Source organism: Columba livia, chromosome 3 (assembly GCF_036013475.1).
Source record: "Columba livia isolate bColLiv1 breed racing homer chromosome 3, bColLiv1.pat.W.v2, whole genome shotgun sequence".
In the NCBI taxonomy this organism is placed as follows: domain Eukaryota; kingdom Metazoa; phylum Chordata; class Aves; order Columbiformes; family Columbidae; genus Columba; species Columba livia.
The window spans coordinates 75,066,980-75,085,546 of record NC_088604.1 but is presented as its reverse complement, the minus strand read 5'-3'; the positions used below and the strand labels follow the sequence as shown (position 1 = coordinate 75,085,546).

General features: G+C 37.3%; 1 protein-coding gene across 6 annotated transcripts in view; it reads right to left on the bottom strand.

The window, feature by feature from the left end:
- Positions 1 to 18,567, bottom strand: part of SMOC2 (SPARC related modular calcium binding 2) — a 143,010-nt gene that overhangs the window by 81,407 nt on the left and 43,036 nt on the right. For all 6 annotated transcript variants that reach the window (XM_021296190.2, XM_065057682.1, XM_013369084.3 and 3 more), the window contains exons 3-4: positions 3,868 to 3,974; positions 2,654 to 2,753 (exon numbers count right to left, since the gene is read on the bottom strand). In XM_021296190.2, the coding sequence (XP_021151865.1) occupies positions 2,654 to 2,753; positions 3,868 to 3,974 (207 nt within the window). The remainder of the gene's footprint in view (positions 1 to 2,653; positions 2,754 to 3,867; positions 3,975 to 18,567) is intronic.

The window sequence follows — 18,567 nt, the reverse complement described above, 5'->3', positions numbered from 1 at the left end:
CTCTGGCACATGCAAACTTAGAAATTTGCATAAATGCCTTTGATACAGCTACAGCATCATGTCTGCAGAATACACAGAAGCAACTGAAAATGTATTAACTTGCTGATGCCAGGATGACACCACTACAGGCAATGCCTGCAATGAGGCTAGCAACAGCACAATGTATTAGACTGACTAGAGACAACAGTGTTTGAAGAAATGGCATTCCTGAAATACTAGTTGAGATAAGAGTACATCTACTCAACTTCAGTATACCCACTAGTATTTTGATTGTAATTCCCGTACATTGGGATACTAAAGAAAAAAAAAGAAGGGGAATCAACGATGATCTGGAAAACATCAACAGCCCTTCTAGGAGGAAAAAAAAAAAACAATCCTCTTTTATCCTAAACAGATGGCAATTTTGAATATATACTGGAAAATGGAAGAAGGATGCATTTGTGCTTCAGGCTTTCATTCTGCAATATAGGAGCAGAGTTTTGCCTTATTATACCACATAAATTTCTGAGAAAAACTGTAGCTGCCTTCTCTGCTGAATGAGAGGGTTTCTCCAGAACTTTAAGACTGAGCCCTTAGCCACTACCACTGCAAAATTCCCTAGCACTTCAAATCTATTTCCAAACTCTGCTGTAAAGTAGACTTCTTTCCTGAGGGACAAAGGAAAAATGGTGAGCAGTGATACAAGCAGAGGAGGAAATGTGCAGAGATAATCCCAAAAGGTCTCATAACAATTGAAAATTGCCCACAGTCTTCCATGGAGCAAAATCAGACTCTGCACACTCACCTGGGCCCTAGAACAGTCTGTTTATCTCTGAGCTACTAAATTAAAATTGAGTGCTACTATCACCTTCTCCTTAGCGTTTCTTTGAAACTAAGTTCCCTTCCCACCCCTTCAAAAATGAACTGAAGCGGTCTGGAAATTTATCTTCTAGACACATGAATATACCTTTGAGAGGAACCAGGGTTTGTTTCCTGCAACGAGAATAATTCTCATATTAACCTATTAATTAACCTGGAACTACACTACAGCTTCTCCTCAATAATACCAAATCTAAACAGAAAATTGAAAGTACAGTAACTTAGTAAAATTTTGAGCCAAAAATAATGCCATATGTTGTGACACATCTGCAAACAACTACTTCTTGAACTTTCAGCATCAGCATAACTCCTTTTTCACTGATGGCAGTGAAAGGGAGGAAGCTACAAATTGGTATTGCAGAGAAAGCAATGAAGGCTTGCTTTCAGAGAAGCCCTGGCTATGGACGTGCAAAAGCACCTTTATTCAAGAAGACATTGAAGCATAAAAATGCTGTCCTGACCATCTGTCTTCTGAAAATGTGATCCTGTTACAAACAATAATTACACTATCTATTTTAAGGCTTCTGAACATTTTAAATTATTTGTTAAAATTGACTGTCATTCCACAGCAACTTTTCAGACTGGATCAAAAGGGCTTATCTGAGGACTACTCTTCCTGGCTAAAGTTCACCTATGTGCATGAAAGATTCTGCAAGTCTTTTAGACAAGACAGACATTAAAAGTGGAATTAATTTGTTATAAGCTCTGTTGAAACTTTCACATTGGTCTCTTCCTTTCTTCATCTATTTATTAAAAACATTAATATTCTGCTTGAATGACTGAAGTAGATCAAAGCAGATGAACACCCTCAAAGTCCCTAGTCCACTTTATTTCAGCTTCATTTATGTTACAGTGTTAGCTTTTTAAAGCTATTCCTTCCACTCCAACAAAGAATGGTGGTGCAGCACAAACAGAAATGCAATACATAGAGCTCAAGTACTTTTAGAGCTTTTTCTGTGCAATTGTGTCTGCCTCAAGGAAGGTGAATAGCAACCCTGGTAACTGTTCATACACTGGGGATTTACATTTGTTATCAATGCCAATGAAACAGAATCAGAAGCAAACTCCTAAAAAACGGTGAACATGTTAATTGTCCTGATGAAAGACAGAGAGTTTGATTTTCCAATTAATTTCTACAGACAATGATTCCATTATGTTCTTAATGCTTTGTTTTATTTTGTTTCTCCTCTGGATCTGGTCATTCATGGGATTTCTGTGGGAATTCTTTCATTGAATTGCATTACATGGTTGCATTACAAATCAGGACATTCACACTCCATATTTTTTTTAAGAGTGTGTTTGTTTTTTTTTTCTATGTACTTTAAATACTTAAAATATCAAAAAGGCAAATCCCTGTGAAATTTTTTGCAAAGAGTTTATGTGCAAGAGAGTTTCAACATAAAGAAAGGACTGCCTCAGGAAGTCAGTTGCATGGTTTGATATATTGACATATAAATATCATACAAACAAACACTGCAGAAAATCCCTTCAATAGCTAGAGTATAGTACAAATAAAGTAGATGGATCATAGAATCACAGGAAGGTTTAGGGTGGCAGTAACCTCAGAATTCATGCAGGGCTAGCTTAAAAGCTAGACTAACCTTCACAGAGCCTTGTCCATTTGAGTTTTGCAAATCCCCAAGGAATGGACATCCCCAGCTTCTGTCAGCACCTGTTTCTAGCCTGAACCACTCTTCCAGTGAATAATTTTTTCCTAATGTCTAGTCAAATGCCACAGGTTAGGTCTGCTGTTCATGAGACAGTGTCATAACCTGGCCAGCTAAACAAGTCTTACCTGGGCACCGGGGAGTTTTGTGAGCCACAGCAGTGCCACTGATAGGACGACCATTGGGAGTGACACACCAGCAGTATCCAGTGTAACTATGGCACTGAACCTGTTAGAAATGACATGAACCACATGCAGTTTGTCAGACATATGTCTGTTATCCCACAGTATTCATGACAGGAGTACAAAAGACTAGCCCAGAAAACTATATTAACAAAACCTGGAACAGTAATTCATGACAGATCTAATCTCAGTCCTACATATGATTCTTTAGTGTAAAGAATAATTTATTTCAAGCAAAGTGAGGTAGGTCCTTCAGAATCCAATAGAAGAAAAAAAAAAAAAAAAATATGTGGTTGTTTACACCCTATTTTAAAAGAGTGAGGTGCAGGTGTTGTGAAAACCTCACAGTGAAGTTCCTCAAGGGACACATAAACTGTTCCTGAGGCAAGAAATCTCAAGTTTTTTTTCCACATAGAGAACATATTGTTCCACCCACTGAAGGAGCAGGACAAGAGTGCTTCAGCCAGCATTATTCATCTCCCAAACTGTCAGAAAGGAAGCTCTTGGAATTCCTCTTAGTAGTCAATTGCATTATATTTCCTGAGGGAAAACTTCTCTTCCCTCACCATGCTTAAAACAAGAAGGATTACCCTCTGCACAACACTGCAACTGAAATGCAACAGAGGCAGCAGAAGCTGATCTTGATTTGAATATTTATCACACAGTAAGATTCTAATTGTATCCCTTCTGAATTCCACAATCTAAACTAAGTAAATTGGTCTCAGACCATATGCTTGTGCATAAATTCAGCTGAGAATAGGAAAGAATCCTGTATGATTCATACTTTAGCACTAAGATATGGACTCTGGTTACAAGATCTTTGGTTCAGATCAGGAACAGATCAGAAATTCCAAGCATTTTACCACCTGATGACTATTCAGGGGCTACAAGAATGACTCAGCTGCCTAAGCTTAGAAGAATAGGGAGTGTACATGAATAACAGTAATGTTTGGCTCTTTTGCTGGCCAACTCTGAAAAAAGAACACGGACAGCACAAAAAATTATTTTTCCTTCCATTTTTCAACATCAGTGTTAGCATAAATTACATTTCATTTTGAAATTACATTTCCTTTCATTACATTTGTCTCCTCTTCATCCTCTGCAAACATACATATTCTGACTTTCTGGCCATGCAAGATATTGAAGGAAAATTTTTCAACCTGACTATATGTGCCATCGTCATTGCATTCTGGGATAAACACTTGTTGAAATTCTTTGCGAGCTTGTTCCTGGGTGTACTTCCTCTCAGCCACACATCTGGAAACATCTAAAGAAAGACAGAAGGTAAATCAATTGGATGATGCAATATGAAGAAAAGATAGGTGATAATCTAAATTAAGAAAAAGGAAAAAGGCTCTGAGACTCATGTAAAGAGAATCAAAATCATAACTAGTGAAAACATATGACCACTTGTATTATCTTTAGCAAAGAAAACCAGTGGAAGACAATAATTTCTGGACAATAATCTAGAACTGGGCAATGAGATGGAGAGATGTCTGGAGAGACAACCTTGCTGCCCCAGCTGCTGCCAAAGGGTGTGTCCTAGTTTTGTTAAAAATAAGTTTCTCTTTCAGTGAATTTTGCCTGTCAGCTAAAGCCTTCATATTAACTGCATTTTCCTGGAGAACCAGACACATGTTTTGGTAAACCTAGCAATGGAATGCAAACTTATTGATAAGCATGCATGGACATCTCGCGAGAGGGGCAACGAGAAACCGGTGACCAAGAAACTGACCAACTGTGTATAAAATTCCATTCACATGAATACTTCATATAAAAGTGGGAGATCACGAGGATCTCGTTCCTTTTGCCTTTGCTTTTTCCCTTCTGCTTATTGCCGACATTAGGAGAGGACCTTGCTAGTCGTCCCTGCGAACTGAGGCCTAGTGACAGCCTGAATCCAGCTCTGATTGGCTGCAGAGTCCAATCCAGGACCTTGGTTGCTGGCCCTGCAGTTGCTGAGACTTTCAAGATTGGTTTTGTATAGTTTGTATTATTTTCTCTATTCTTATTAGAAGCATTAGTAAAACATTGTTAATTTTTCCAAGTCTCTTCTCTCTGTCCTTCTTTCCCTCCTGATCGCCTGTCCTGAGTGGGAAGGGGGGAGAGGGAGAGGCAAAAAGGGGGAAGTTGTGGGGGGAGAGGGGGTTAATAATACATCTGTCAGGGTTTTATTGTCACCCCGCAATCTTAACCCTCGACAGGGTGGAAGCCTAAACAGAATTTCTCCTATCAAGAGCTGCCACACTGTGCCTCACAATATTCTTTCAGTGCTGGTGGCAACACCAGCCTTCTAGTGCTTCAAGAAAGGCAAAGCAGGCAGTAGAAATAAATCTGGTTTATATTTCCTACTGTGACTTTACACACCATTTACTTCAGTTAGGCAGTTATCTCTCAGTTGTGATTATAGGCGTGTTTACCAGTCTGGTAAAAAAATAAAAGAAAATGAAAGAAAATAAAATAAATAAAATAAAATAAAATAAAATAAAATAAAATAAAATAAAATAAAATAAAATAAAATAAAATAAAATAAAATAAAATAAAATAAAACATACTGTACAGCACAACAGCTTGTTGGGGAAGTGATTCAATAACAATTTTGGACATGCTTAATTCCTGTTATGCTAAAATTTAGTGTAACAGTTTATGATTTAGACATGGCACAAGTCAAGTCTACCACATGGTCCTCTTTTGCCCACTGTGTGTTTTTTTGCACCATCTCCTGCGTTACTTCATACTGTTCTACATTAAAGACAAGGCAGCAAACTAGACAGATTAATTCAGTAGAGTTTCTATTGTCTACTAAATTATAGTCTCTACTACATATACTTTAATTAGGCAGCCAAGGGCTGAGAAAAGGCACATAACATGAGCTGTTGTATCTTTTTTTGTTTAAAGACCCTACAAATTTTAGTCTGTTGCTGATGCAGAATCAATACTTCAGGATCTGCTTGAGCTAAGCATTTTCAGGAGAAATGGGAATACCAGGCAAGCTTAAGGTAGTATTAATGATTTCAAGATGTGACTGTAACATCTGAATTAGAATGATCTCAAGCGTACAAGCAGAGAAATTTGCTGCTTCTGATCCCTGTCTTGTTTAAAGACTGCTTGACAGTAACTGGCTAATTCCCTTCTAGAGCTAAAGCTGTCCAGCAATTACTTGTAAAATAGGAGTGTTGTGGTGATTTGTGAGTGTTTGTGCAGTTCTTAGAAAGCACAGGGACAGTCTTTCTTATTCATACAAGTTTCACATTGAGCAGAATCTGAACAGTGAGGCAACAATCACTTCCTCATTAGATACTAGCAGATCTTGACAGGGTTTTGGAATTTAACAGTCCCCAGGAGCATACGGGTGAGCCAGCTGAATTCCCAGAACCCCAAGCACCCTCTCTGTGCCAGTATCATCCAGACAAGCACAGAACCAGCATGGAAGCCCAGTGCAACAGCAGAATTCCTTTGCACAGGATGAATCCTTCACTGGTTATTTCCACCAAGCTTTGTATGACTCACCTGGCAACATCAGCATAAAAAATTCCCTTCAAGTCTTAAGCAACCAGGTGTGGAAGTCTAGCATAATAAGGACAGAAACTGGTTCTCAGGATCTGCATCCTGAAAACAAAATTGGGGCCTCTTAATTCTAATCTTTGTATTGATTTCCTTTCTGGTCTTTGATTTTCATGCATTACTTCTGTGAGTTGGTTTACTTTTCTGACAGGAGCATTGTGAGAATTCATGTTGGTAAGATGCCCAAAATACAAGTTGTTTCACTTTAAAAAAACCTGTGTTTCAGTCTCAATAAAGTTAATGGTATTATGCTGTTTCAGGAGGGGCATTCACAGAGATGGACAGAATGGACAGAAATGTTCAACCATACAGAAATGTGAGAAAAACAATAAGAAACTGAATTAATTTGTACTCTGGTACTTTAATTACTTGTTTCATCAAGGTAAAATTATAGCAAATGAAATGTGAAGCTCAGGTAAAGTCTCATAATGTACACACTGGAAAAGTTTTTTGGGAAAGAAAAAAATAGAGAGAAACATTTTAAGCAAGCTTTGGTGTCGTAAGCCTTCTCCTGAGCATGGTTTGGTTATGCAGTACTTAATAACATGTGGTTTTAATGTAGCTAGTATTTTAACTGAAAATAAATCACTCCTTTGTTGGACCTCTGTCCTCGTTTTTCTAGAATGACATGTGGTTTAAATGTCTAAAAGGAAAAGTGATATAAATTCCATCGCATAAGATCTCTGGTATAGTACCAGAGGGGTTGTAAATTATCTTCAATATTTGAGTTATCATAAAAACATGCCAAGGAGAAAGAGAAGTTCTCCAAAACTGTCCACCACTTGTTTCTAAACAGCCTCATGCTCTAAAGGCCTCCTACTAGTGGATGATCTAATATGCTTTAAAATCAACAATGACCAATTTTAGTGGAATATAAAATTCACATTTGAAGCTTTTTTTTTTTTATTATTATTATATAACCATGGAAATATTTTAAAGCTGTTGGGCATTACTGTGCTTCAGTATACCCAAAATAAACCCATGAGGAATATCTCTTATCAAGTTAAGCATCTGAAACTGTGTATAGGCAAAATATTATTCCCACTTTTGGATTTTTATTTCACCAAGGTATTACCACAGGCAAATAACTATGACACAGAGATGTGGTCCAAAAATGATAGAAGAAATATAATAGGGTGGTAAGATAAAAAGAAGACATATAAAAACATTCTTCATCAGAATACTAATGAACATTAGATTATTCATGTAGAGGAGTTTAATTCCTTCCAAATATAACATCACTGAAGCCAAAAGAGGTTATAATATTTTTATAAGAAATTTGTAAGATTACACCATCTCAGCATCTACTTCATTTCCTGGTTGCAATACCTTCTAAATCTACTGTGTGATTTCAAACAAATTTTCCATAAGAAAAGAAGAATTCAAGAGATTTAAGTGCTAGATATTTCTGTAAAATAACAGCTTAAAAAGGATGAGAAAATTAATTCTTGTGACTGCGAAAAAGACTGAAATACGAGCTCACATCAAAGACAAGAGATAGGTGTAAGGAAACCTGGCAGCTCTTAAGAGGCAAAGTCAGTGATGGGTGAGATCCTCATCCATAGGGAAACAAACCTTCCATGTGGCCATGGCTCACACTTAGTGAAGCTGAATCTGGGACTCACTGTGCAAAGTCCTGTGAGTACATCCAAACAAGTCTTGTCCACAGGCCCCTCTGTGCACCTTGCACAAGTACAACTAACGGAAATTACTCACATGAATCTCAAATTAGTAGGATGAGTCTAGGCTTAAGTGGCTAGCCAGAAGGAGGTTTATAGGAATGTTGATATCTAAAGGGATGCCAATGAAGGTTCTCACATACGGATTCAACTTCCCTCTTTATCTAGAACAGGAATAATTCAGATCAGGCTAGACCCTGGTTACTTTTGAATGAAGACCAAGAATGAAATGTGGTGGGACTTACTTGGTACCCCTGCTGATTAATCAGTTTACAGCTTTAATTTTGAACATAATGGACCCTGCCCAAAGCAGACCAAACTCTTTTCGGGTGAACAGCCTCACACTAGTGACAAACAACCTGAGAACAGAATGGACCCCAAGTCTGCAATGTGTTGGAAGGATGAAAACCGCTGTGCATCACTGGAAAGAGTCAGCCTTGTTTCACTGTTGCTGTATATATATATTTATATATATATATATATATAATCTCCTTTTGTTACACTTCTGGAAGCATCTAGAACAAAAATAAAGCACTTGAAACTGTTACTGACTAGAATTCCCACTATATTTCTCTCCCTAGTTAAAGTAGTAATAAAGGAGCCAGCAGACTCAAGCTGGAATCATATACATGATCTGGTGAAGACATCATTTGCTTCTAAGACATGCAAAAACCTGGCTGAAATTAGGCCTTATTTGCCTATACTCAGACAATTGGAAAAACTAATTTTGCAGATATATATGCCCGGTTGTAATTCTGAATTATGTCAATGCCTCAGTGAGAATATCCTCTGAGCTCCAGGTAAATGGGCTTTTACATCCCAAAAGCTTGCTGGGAAAAAAAAATTCTCCTGGCATAGAAAATGAGCATGAAGATGTATAAGCTTACCTCAAATTGGCTCACTTGGACTGTATTAGCTGTCAAAATGGATTGGTACATGGCTTAATGCTTTTTAGCACAGTACATTCGCCAGTGTGTTGCTTGTACTGCTGTGGCTTATCACCAGAACTGCAAAGGCTGGTTTAAGGTTTAAGAAGAAGAAAGCATCCTGAGGTATGTAACCAAAGAAAAAAATAGGTGCATGGGAGTGGACAGAAATACACAGAACTGAGAAGATTACAGAGTTGTAGGTAGCTGTTTGAGCAGCTCTTTCTGCATTGCCTTGGTGACAATTCTGGTTCCAGAGGAGACCAGCCTCTGGAAAGCACAGGTGACATATAAAGCCATCTTAATTCTGTGCTAAACTTTGACACACAACAAGGAAGACTTTCACCTATGAAGTGCAGTGGCACTGGTACAGTGTTGCAGGATCCAGAACTAGATTCTGTCATGCATTACACCTGGGAGTACAGGACTTCCTGCGATAGCACTGAAGTCAATAGGAAATTGCAGTACTCAAGGAAACTCTGGAAACAGATTAGCCTTACAGGCAGCACACACTGACTTGGAATTAATCTCATTTTATGCCTTATTTCCAACCCTACAGAACTAAAAATGGAGCTTTGTAAAAAAAAAAAATACAAAACATCCATCAACTTCAATTCCACTGGCTAACCGTTGAATAATATAACACAGAGAGAAGCTTACTACTGCAAAGTAGAAGTTTATCATTAAAACAATGACACAAACTCATCAAAGATGTAAACACCATCTCTGAAGTGACATTTAATACAATTGAATTTACAGGGGCTCCACAGGGAGGTCTAGCCCAGATTCTCTCATGGAAAAATAAACAGTTTGCCAAAAGAATAGATATATCTCCCACAAAGATTTTGATTTAGTTCATCCGGTATTTCTTAGTTTGCCATATATTTCAGTAAGAATAAAAGTACCTTTCCCAGTCCCAATACACTGAACAGACTTTGCTTTCTTTCAAAGAGATTACTGTGTGTGACATGGGCTTGTTATGTATTTATGCATAACATACACTTCACAGTTTGTTATTTTATTGTAGATAGAATATCCCACTGAACAGATCAGAAACATTTACCACTTTGTTAAAATTACTTATAAAGTAGTTAAACTTAATCGTTTGAAGAAAAAGTTCCCTTGAGGGCTTTCCACAGATACTTAAATTTTCTTATGCTAAAGAGAAAGCTTTTCTAAAGTCACATAGATGTGAACAAGCAGACCTCGCATAGACACACATAATCCAAATATTTCTTACTGTTTCTCTGTAGGTTTCCCTTATTGCCCCTCCATTAAGACAGAATACCTATATGCATTTACTTGCCCTTAAATTTAGAAATACACAGTGTAAAAACTGTTAAAAGTTAGCTACCCACCTGAGCACTTTACTGAATTCTCTTACTAATGAACCACATTTTTTTTCTCTACGTCTGTGTTTCTTTCTCACTGTTACACCCTTTTGCTAACTGGTGCTGATGTGATACAAGCAAAATGGTCTTAATTTGTAGTTAACTTAGCACAAAAATGTTTTATTCAGAGCACAAGATACTGTTTGCTTTTTTATGGCATAAACTACTCATAACATGAAAATTTTCTATATTTGACCTAGGTCAATCTATATTCCAAAGAACTGATCATGTCTACCAACAAAGCATATAAATAGCTGTAGTCTCTAGTGATAGGAGACACATAGCAAGCCATACGTTCTCAAAGTTTCGGTTTCAAAGATACAGAGATTATTAGCCTCTTGGGTTGGAAAAGATGTCAGTACAGACATTTAGCCTGACATAGCCATAAAATAAAGACTTGCTGCTTCATTACAAGGGCTGGCCAAGTCTTTCACTATTTATTTTTATTGCTGCATTCTGGATTCAAACAAAACAGTAGAGCAATCCTAACCTAAACTCTCCTTTATTGGCATCTAACAGAGGCAGGCAGTGTGGGGTTTCTTTTTTTTGTTTGTTTTGTTTTGTTTTGTTTTTCCCACATTTTGCAACCACCCAGCAATTTAGATAGCTAAACTTTAAAATAAAATAAGGAATGCTGTGCTGGATTCCTTCTTGTCACGACAATATTTCTCTCAATTTGCCGACAGTCACATTTAGAGAGACACAGTTGGACTAGAACTGAATTAAATATATGCAAGAAAACCTAAAGCTACAGCTTTCTGATTTCTTTACATGCTAAAGGCTAGACCAGGCTTTCTGAGCAGAAGAGAGATCTGAGAAAAAGCTTGGAGCAGCCTAATATGGGTCAATTTATAATTCTCACACTGAAAATCTGAGAAAGCTTGCAAATATTTGTGGGTCCTTCTCTTCAGTGCAGTATTTTGCTTTAGTACTAGGAGTTTCTACATAAGATGCTTTAAGATGTTCATTCTATATTAAATCTTAAACTTAAATTGAAAATAATGCTTATATATATTTGGCTTTACAAATCCTGCTTGGAGAAATATTATCAAGAAAAACTGAGTTTTTTAAAAAATATATAAATTCCACCCCAAGCAAAATTGATGATACTATTCTAGTGTTTGTCCTGTGTTCCATTTACCAGTAGACACTTTTAAAAGAGTGAAGGGTATTCCACAAAAAGTATCCCAAATGTACTTAAAACTTCATCCACCCTCACTAAATGCCAACTAGAAAGTGTAATCAGAAGGCAACTCTTGTTACTTTCAGAGACTATAGAAATTATAACTTCTGTATGTAGATAAATTTTGTTCACTAAGATGTTGAGTATTTTGTTTCTCAAATTAACAGTTTTACTACAGTGGCTTGATACATGACATCTTGACACACCATAAATGAAGGCTCAGAAATAAAATTAGGTCAGGGCTGAACAGTGTTTGTACCAGAATTGCCAGCATTACAGTCTGGAAACTTTCAGTCATCCTATAGATTAAACGCAGTGTCTACAGTGAGAAAATACATCTGAAAAAGGAGGAGACATCTCCTGGCTAAAAGTATTTTCAAATACAAGTCTGCCCTATAATATTATTTTTTTTCCCCAGCAAGCTTATTTTCAAAAAAACCCAAACCGATACCACTTCTCAATACCTTCTCATTTAAATGTATTTTTTCCTAAACAATTAAAAAGAAAGACATCTCTATTTTTTTGTTGTTGTTGTTTTCCTCATAAAGTCTGAGGAAAACATAAAAGGGAGAGGAAGAAAAAGAGAGGTGTTGAGGATACATGAAAACTGTTCTGCTTTCAATCTGTAGCCTGTGCAAGCTCTCAGTGTGTGCTCATGTTAATTTTATAGACTGACACCTTGGTCCACTCCCACTTTCACTCATTTCAGTTAGGGAAATAACCAAAAAACTCTCTATGTCTTTCTCTTTCCAAATGAAATGTGTTGGGAGCATGTTCTGCCTTCCAAATGCAGCCCACAGGGCTGCCCTCCAGGCAACAGGTGAACTGGCCAAGCCAATGTCCCTGCCCACATGCTGGCTTGAGGGATGTCCTCAGGCCCTGTGAGCACACATCAAACTCACACCCAGCTCGCAGGCAAAGCTGAGCTTGAGGGCGGTCTCTGTGAGAATGCAGGATAAGATGTGCACTCAGAAACCATGCCCAGCATGTACAATACAGTCCTTTAGCTAAGAGGCAACAGTAACATTACCCCAAAGGATGCTTGATTCCATGAATTTTGGGAACAAGATTGATCTATGAGCCCAGTGATGTCATCCTGTCTCTTCACAGGGAAAATCACACAAGCATGTTTATCCAAGGACAGAAATGTACCTTAATTCATAACATCTCAAATCATTCAAGCATGTCCTTAATTCATTCATTAAGTCGTTGCACTAATAATTCAAACGAGCGAAAATTTTCACTTTTGCTTAAAGCCCCATTTTAATTAAACAAATGGTGGCTGTTTCTCTCTTTAAGGCAAGTAAATAGCAAATCGTAAAATACTTGTTTATGGGAAATTCCACTCATATTTTGATGTGCTTCAGTTCTTTATGTGAATTGTGAGAATGAAGATAGTACCTTTTGTTATGTCTATGATAGCCCATAAAAGAATGGCATTTCTAAACAGCCACGCTCTTTAAGATACCATAAATGAATTAAGCTAAACATGAGCTATCTAGGATTTCCAATGGAGAAAGGGGATCTACATAGTTATAGAATAACAATGACAGCACTGTGTGCTATGACTGTCCTTGGTGTGCTCACAAAGCAGCAAGGTCCTGCTGGGGCCACCTCTGCAAACACTGAATACATACTCTGAGTGCCAGCTAGACTGGCTAGACTGTATGCCAAGCCACTCACGACTTAAATATAATTCTGTGTAAAGCTCCTTGCATTGCTGTTTTGAGTATGGACCACTCAGAGTTGTGTCCCACGTCCAGTTTAACAGTTACCTATAAACCCAGGTTGCTGCTACAAGCTGACAGTGAAATAGGGAAATGTTATGTGAGTTGGAAGCTACAATTTTACAGTGATTGACAATTTTTCTTCAAGAAGAAAAGAAGGAAAAAAAAGAAAGGTATTTTTGAATGCAATATCCTATAATTCTTGCAGACCACTTTCAGGGCATACTTTAGTTAAAACAACAGGAGCTCCTCTTAACTATCTCTATGAGGGACATCTCCATGGAAGACAGAAGCTTTGTTTTTCAGGTGAAGCATTCTCAGTAGCCACAGACATCTGAAATTCAGTCACAGGCATTACACATGCTCTTCATCTTCCTCCTGACAAGTTGCCTAAATCTCAGCAAACATTCATATGAAGAGCATAAATGCTTAAATTGAAACTACCACAGATGATCTACAGTGTCACTTGTTCCACATCATCCTTACGCCATTAGCAGAACTGCAAATTGAACTGCTGCTGGCCACTAGTCACCGTTCACTCGATGGTTCAGTAGAGAAAAACTGTGGTACTTCCACTAGACACTGCTGTCACAGATATTGCTCTCTTTGAACCAGATGCAACCAGCTAGCAGGCTTTCTACTCTGGAGACCTGAAGTTGCTGAGATGGGAGATGAAAAGCTGTCCAAGAGGAATGGAGTTATTCAAGGTTTCTGAACTATGAAAAGCTTAATTGATCCCACTGGAAAATCTTGCAGTAACCTAGCTAGGACTACAGCTGGTCATCATGTCAAAAAAAAACACAGTTTCATTTAAAAAAACTCTAATCCCACTCACCTCCACCCAGCATCATTATTTCAGGTTTAAAACTTAATACGCTTTATTTACTGTCATGAAAAAATATTTGGAAACTTTACCATTATTTGAAAACTGCTGCAGGAAAAATATGAATTCACATTTTCAAAATTCTGGGGAAAAAATTTGTTCAGTAGTGCAGAGCAAATAGGGTAGCAAACCTGATAGAAGATTTCTATTGATTTTACCATAGAGGAAACTGATAGGAGTTGCAGAAATGTGTTGAAGCATTCTCTCATTTTTTTTGTACCCCTAACACAAATTTTTCATCACAATAGAAAATTTGAATGCTCTTTGTACAATGCCATTCTACAGTGATAAGACTAAATGTTGCAGAGAAATTCTGAACACTTACAGAAGGAAGAGAAAGCAAAACAAAAGAAAACAGACTTTTTCAAATGGGTTGTACAAGATGCTTCATGAAAAAAAGCCAAAACAACCTGTTTCAGGTAGTCTCATCTATCATTACTTGTGACAGACGTTCAGCCTTACATTTATAAGATAAAGGAGATCCTCAATTAGCAATGCATCTCCCATTTCTGCTGGGGAAGATGTTTTTAGTCAATATCTTGTGTATTTCTGTTTCCATACAAGCACAGCCTTTTAGAGCAACCTGTATCTTGTAACAAATCATGTAAAATCCCCATTAGATGTATAACTGTAGCTACTGGCCCTGCAGGCGACCACAGGGCTGGGCAACACTCACTAACTGCAATGGCAGCTGCATCATTCAGGGATATTAATTAAAGGGTTTTTTTCCTAAGAAACTTCAACTTCTACTTTTTGTATGTAATGATAAAGATTGTGAAAAGCTCGGTTTTTTAGCCTTCTTTTGTGACATCCAGAGCTCTCCAGTCCCATCCTTACCCTCTGTTGTGGAGGGAACAAAGAGCTAAAGGAGTTGTACCCAAATTTGTATTAGCGATAGGAATAAACGTGCCCTGGTGCATACCAGGGCAGTCCTGTAAGAGTAGATAGGCTCTGTTGTCAGGTTGAAATACCTTAAACTCCTCTAAGAAGGTGACTCTGTGCATGTTGCCTACTGGGAACAGTCGTGGGCCCATCTAACCCCTGAGTCACATAGATACAGTCCTTGGGAAAGCGCTAGCTGGCCTGTATGCAAAGTGCAACAGGGAGTTCTCTACCACCTTAACTGTGTAGGCAGTCATACTGTGTCCTGGCACTGCCATAGACTCCGTGTCTTACTGAGCAGCTTAAAAACAATTATGTTTATTTCCACTTCTCATGTATTCTGTCTCTTTGGCTATGCTGGGCCAGATTTACTGTGAAGCATTCAGGTGTGTTTGTGTAGTGGATCCCTATCACAGGTGATACTTGAACAGCTGCCCTAACACAAATAATATCTCTCAGCTGCCAACATACATTTACTTATTAAGTTCATAATCTTTTTGTACAGTAACAGTCTGCATCAAGCAGGTGGCAAATCTCCAGAACTTCAGAGTTTAGATTTTGTTTGGAAAAGTGCCAAAAAATGTGGCTGTTCATCTACAGTGTACACAGTTTATTCGAGATCTTTGAAATTGCAAAAGTAGGCTAGAAATTTTATAAGACTGTAACTTCTTATAGCATTTCCAAGCTTAGGAATGGATTCCAGCACTGCCTGGAAGTGGATGGGGAAAAAGGAAAAAAAAAAAAAAAAAAGGAAAAAACAGGAGAGAAATATAAAACTTTGTAAGGTCTTCAAAAAACCACCTATCAGAGTAGTCTATTTTGATGCACAGTTTTTCAGAACTGAGAGGAAGGTTCAAGGTTCATTCATTTTGGGGTTTGTTTAAGCTGTTTCAGTCTCTGCTACAGCCACCATCAGGAAATAAAGAAATAAAGAAAACAAAAATATACAAATGCTGACACTGTTGTCTGTCATTTTAGCTTTAAGGTCTATGCCCTAAAAATGGTTTATTTTGCAATGCAGAATTACCTGAGCTGTCACTGTGAATGACCCCTGAATTAAGAGAGGAAAGGAAGCATATTTAAAGCAAACAGTGCCTTTGTAATTTAAACATTTAAATTACCAGAAGTCAATAGAACTGACAAATGTTGAGAATAGGTGACAGTCAATCTAAATTTGGCTTTCAGAAGAAGAGAAAGCAGCTGTCAATCTGGTGGTGATGCAAACTACCTTATGAACGCAAAAAGAAATCACATTTATGAATATATAAACAAGAAACGATAGACTCAAAATTATGATAAAAGGTTGTCAACATAAATTGTCAAGGTGTTTAGATTTCTAGTGAATAGACTGAACTGAAGAAAAAGCTAGTCACCATGTATCCAACTAATTAAAATGGTACCTGGAAGTTTTTAATTTTCAGACAAGATTTTTGTGACCAGGGATTTTTACCTGAGAAGAAGAGAGGAGGAGACAGTAACTAACATAAGACTGCATTTTCTGATCAATGATGGATGAATATAACACAGTTTTAAAGTTGTGAATCCTATACAAGGAATCATCTCTTTTGTTCCTTCACAACTTCCATGTGCAAACATGTATGTTTCTTTCACTGTTTTGTTTTGTTGTTTTTTTTTCATTAACAACCTCAAAATTTGATTCAAAAGCAAGGTTTTAATGTATTATTTTGCTCTGATTTTTGGGGGGACACATGAATAATTCCAAAAGGATTTGTTTTCATTCCAACATGGAATTAAAACAAATTCTGAAACCTTGAAAGATGCCCTGAAATGGAACCATTGCTTTTTGGTTAGCCCTACTAAAACAACCCTCGTGCTCTTTGATTAAGCGTCACCTGCAACAACAAATTTTGCAACTTAAAATCAGCTGGCACAAAAGACATCTTAATCTGAGGACTTTCGTAGGTCTTCAGAAGATTATGAGACTATCAAGAGTAGCTCTAGCAATGTTCAAACTGAAACTGCAGCTAGGCCAACAAATCTTCTTTTTCTTTTCTAAATCTTGCTTTCACAGCTTGAAATATTTCTGATGATTGCAGACATGGGAAGAAGAAATATGTTGGTCACTTCAAGATTTAAGACTGCTTTGACTGAATAAGAAATACTATGAAAATGTAAAACTGAAAGACCAGTGGTCTCTTGCTGATATGGACCAAGTATATTATTGGCAATCTTGTGTCTATTGCCTATCAAAGGAAAAATATTTAAACATTAGAGTGATATTTACATTCATTTAATTGAAAGATTAAAAGCGTCTCATCAGTGAGGGCATGACATGTACTTGCTATTAGCAGTCATTAAGCTGCTTGAAGTGTCTAATTCCAAGTCTACAACTGTGCTGATACACTACACATTAATAAATAAACAGCAAGTGAGCACTTCTCCAAGTAGTAGTTGTTGACCACAGAAAAATATTCCAGCATTGCTGGGGATGCCTTTGGTAGGGCAATTCAATGTATCTTTGTGGAAAAAAAATTCTTGCAGCTGACATTGTCAGTACAGTAAGATGAAAAACGTTCTGCGAAACTGATTTCCATAAAAGTGTATAATGCTGTAATGTATAAAATGAACAAAGTGCACAATAATTTTCTCTGTCGTTCATGAGTGTAACAAAAGCTTTGGCTCAGGTAGCTTCATTATGTTAACCTTTTTTGCAAAAGTAAATAGATCCATCAGCTAATACAAAGGCTTATTATGAAAGGGCTGAAGAATTAGTATAGTGTTTCATCTAGGCAGAAGATGAGACAGAATGTCTCTTTGAACCAGTCTTGATGCTTTAGAGGTTTGCTCAAGGTAATGGAGAGAGATGATGTGTAAAATTGCCTCTTAGAGGTTGAATTGGTGTGGTCCCTGGGGTTTTCTTTCCTCTGCCCATGTCTTTTGGACAGAGAGAAAGGGAAAGTCTTTATGGCCACTGCTACTCTTATATTTTAAAAAGGAGATCGTTGTGTTGGGAATCACCATACATTTCGGTAAGGCACTGCATTGTCTAGCACCAGGGTACTCTAAAAGTTGAAGATTTAACATTAAATACTTTGTAAGTATTGGAACTGAAGTGCTGGGGCTGCTTATGCACAGTTTCTCTAAACAGAAGCAAAACAGTGGATGATGTAGGTAGGTATAGCATTACAAACTGTTACAGGGAATTTCAGAATTATACTATTTCAGGGTTTACACAAATTTCAGTTAAGTAAAAAAAAAAAAAAAAAAACAACAACAAGAACAACAAAAAAATCCTACAATTTGTACATACTTATGTTGGGGGATTAAAATACATTTTAAACCAAATCAAAACAACAGTACCCAGTCCTATCCTTCTTTTTTTTCTTTTTAACTTTTCTTTTTCTGCCCAACTAAATAATTACAGTTTGGAAAGACAAGACTGAATTTGACCATCTCTAACTCAAAATACCAAACTGCAGTAGGCAAGAAACCATGGGGAATAACAATCCTGAGAGCTACTACAAGCCTGACAATAATATAGTCCTTCAGAAAAAAGGACATAACCTTACAATTGCCTTAATAGTGACTTACTGTAGTGTAAATGGGTGGGGGAGTCATATTTTTGATGGTGGATAAAGATGATTACCTTTTTGTAGCCTATTGT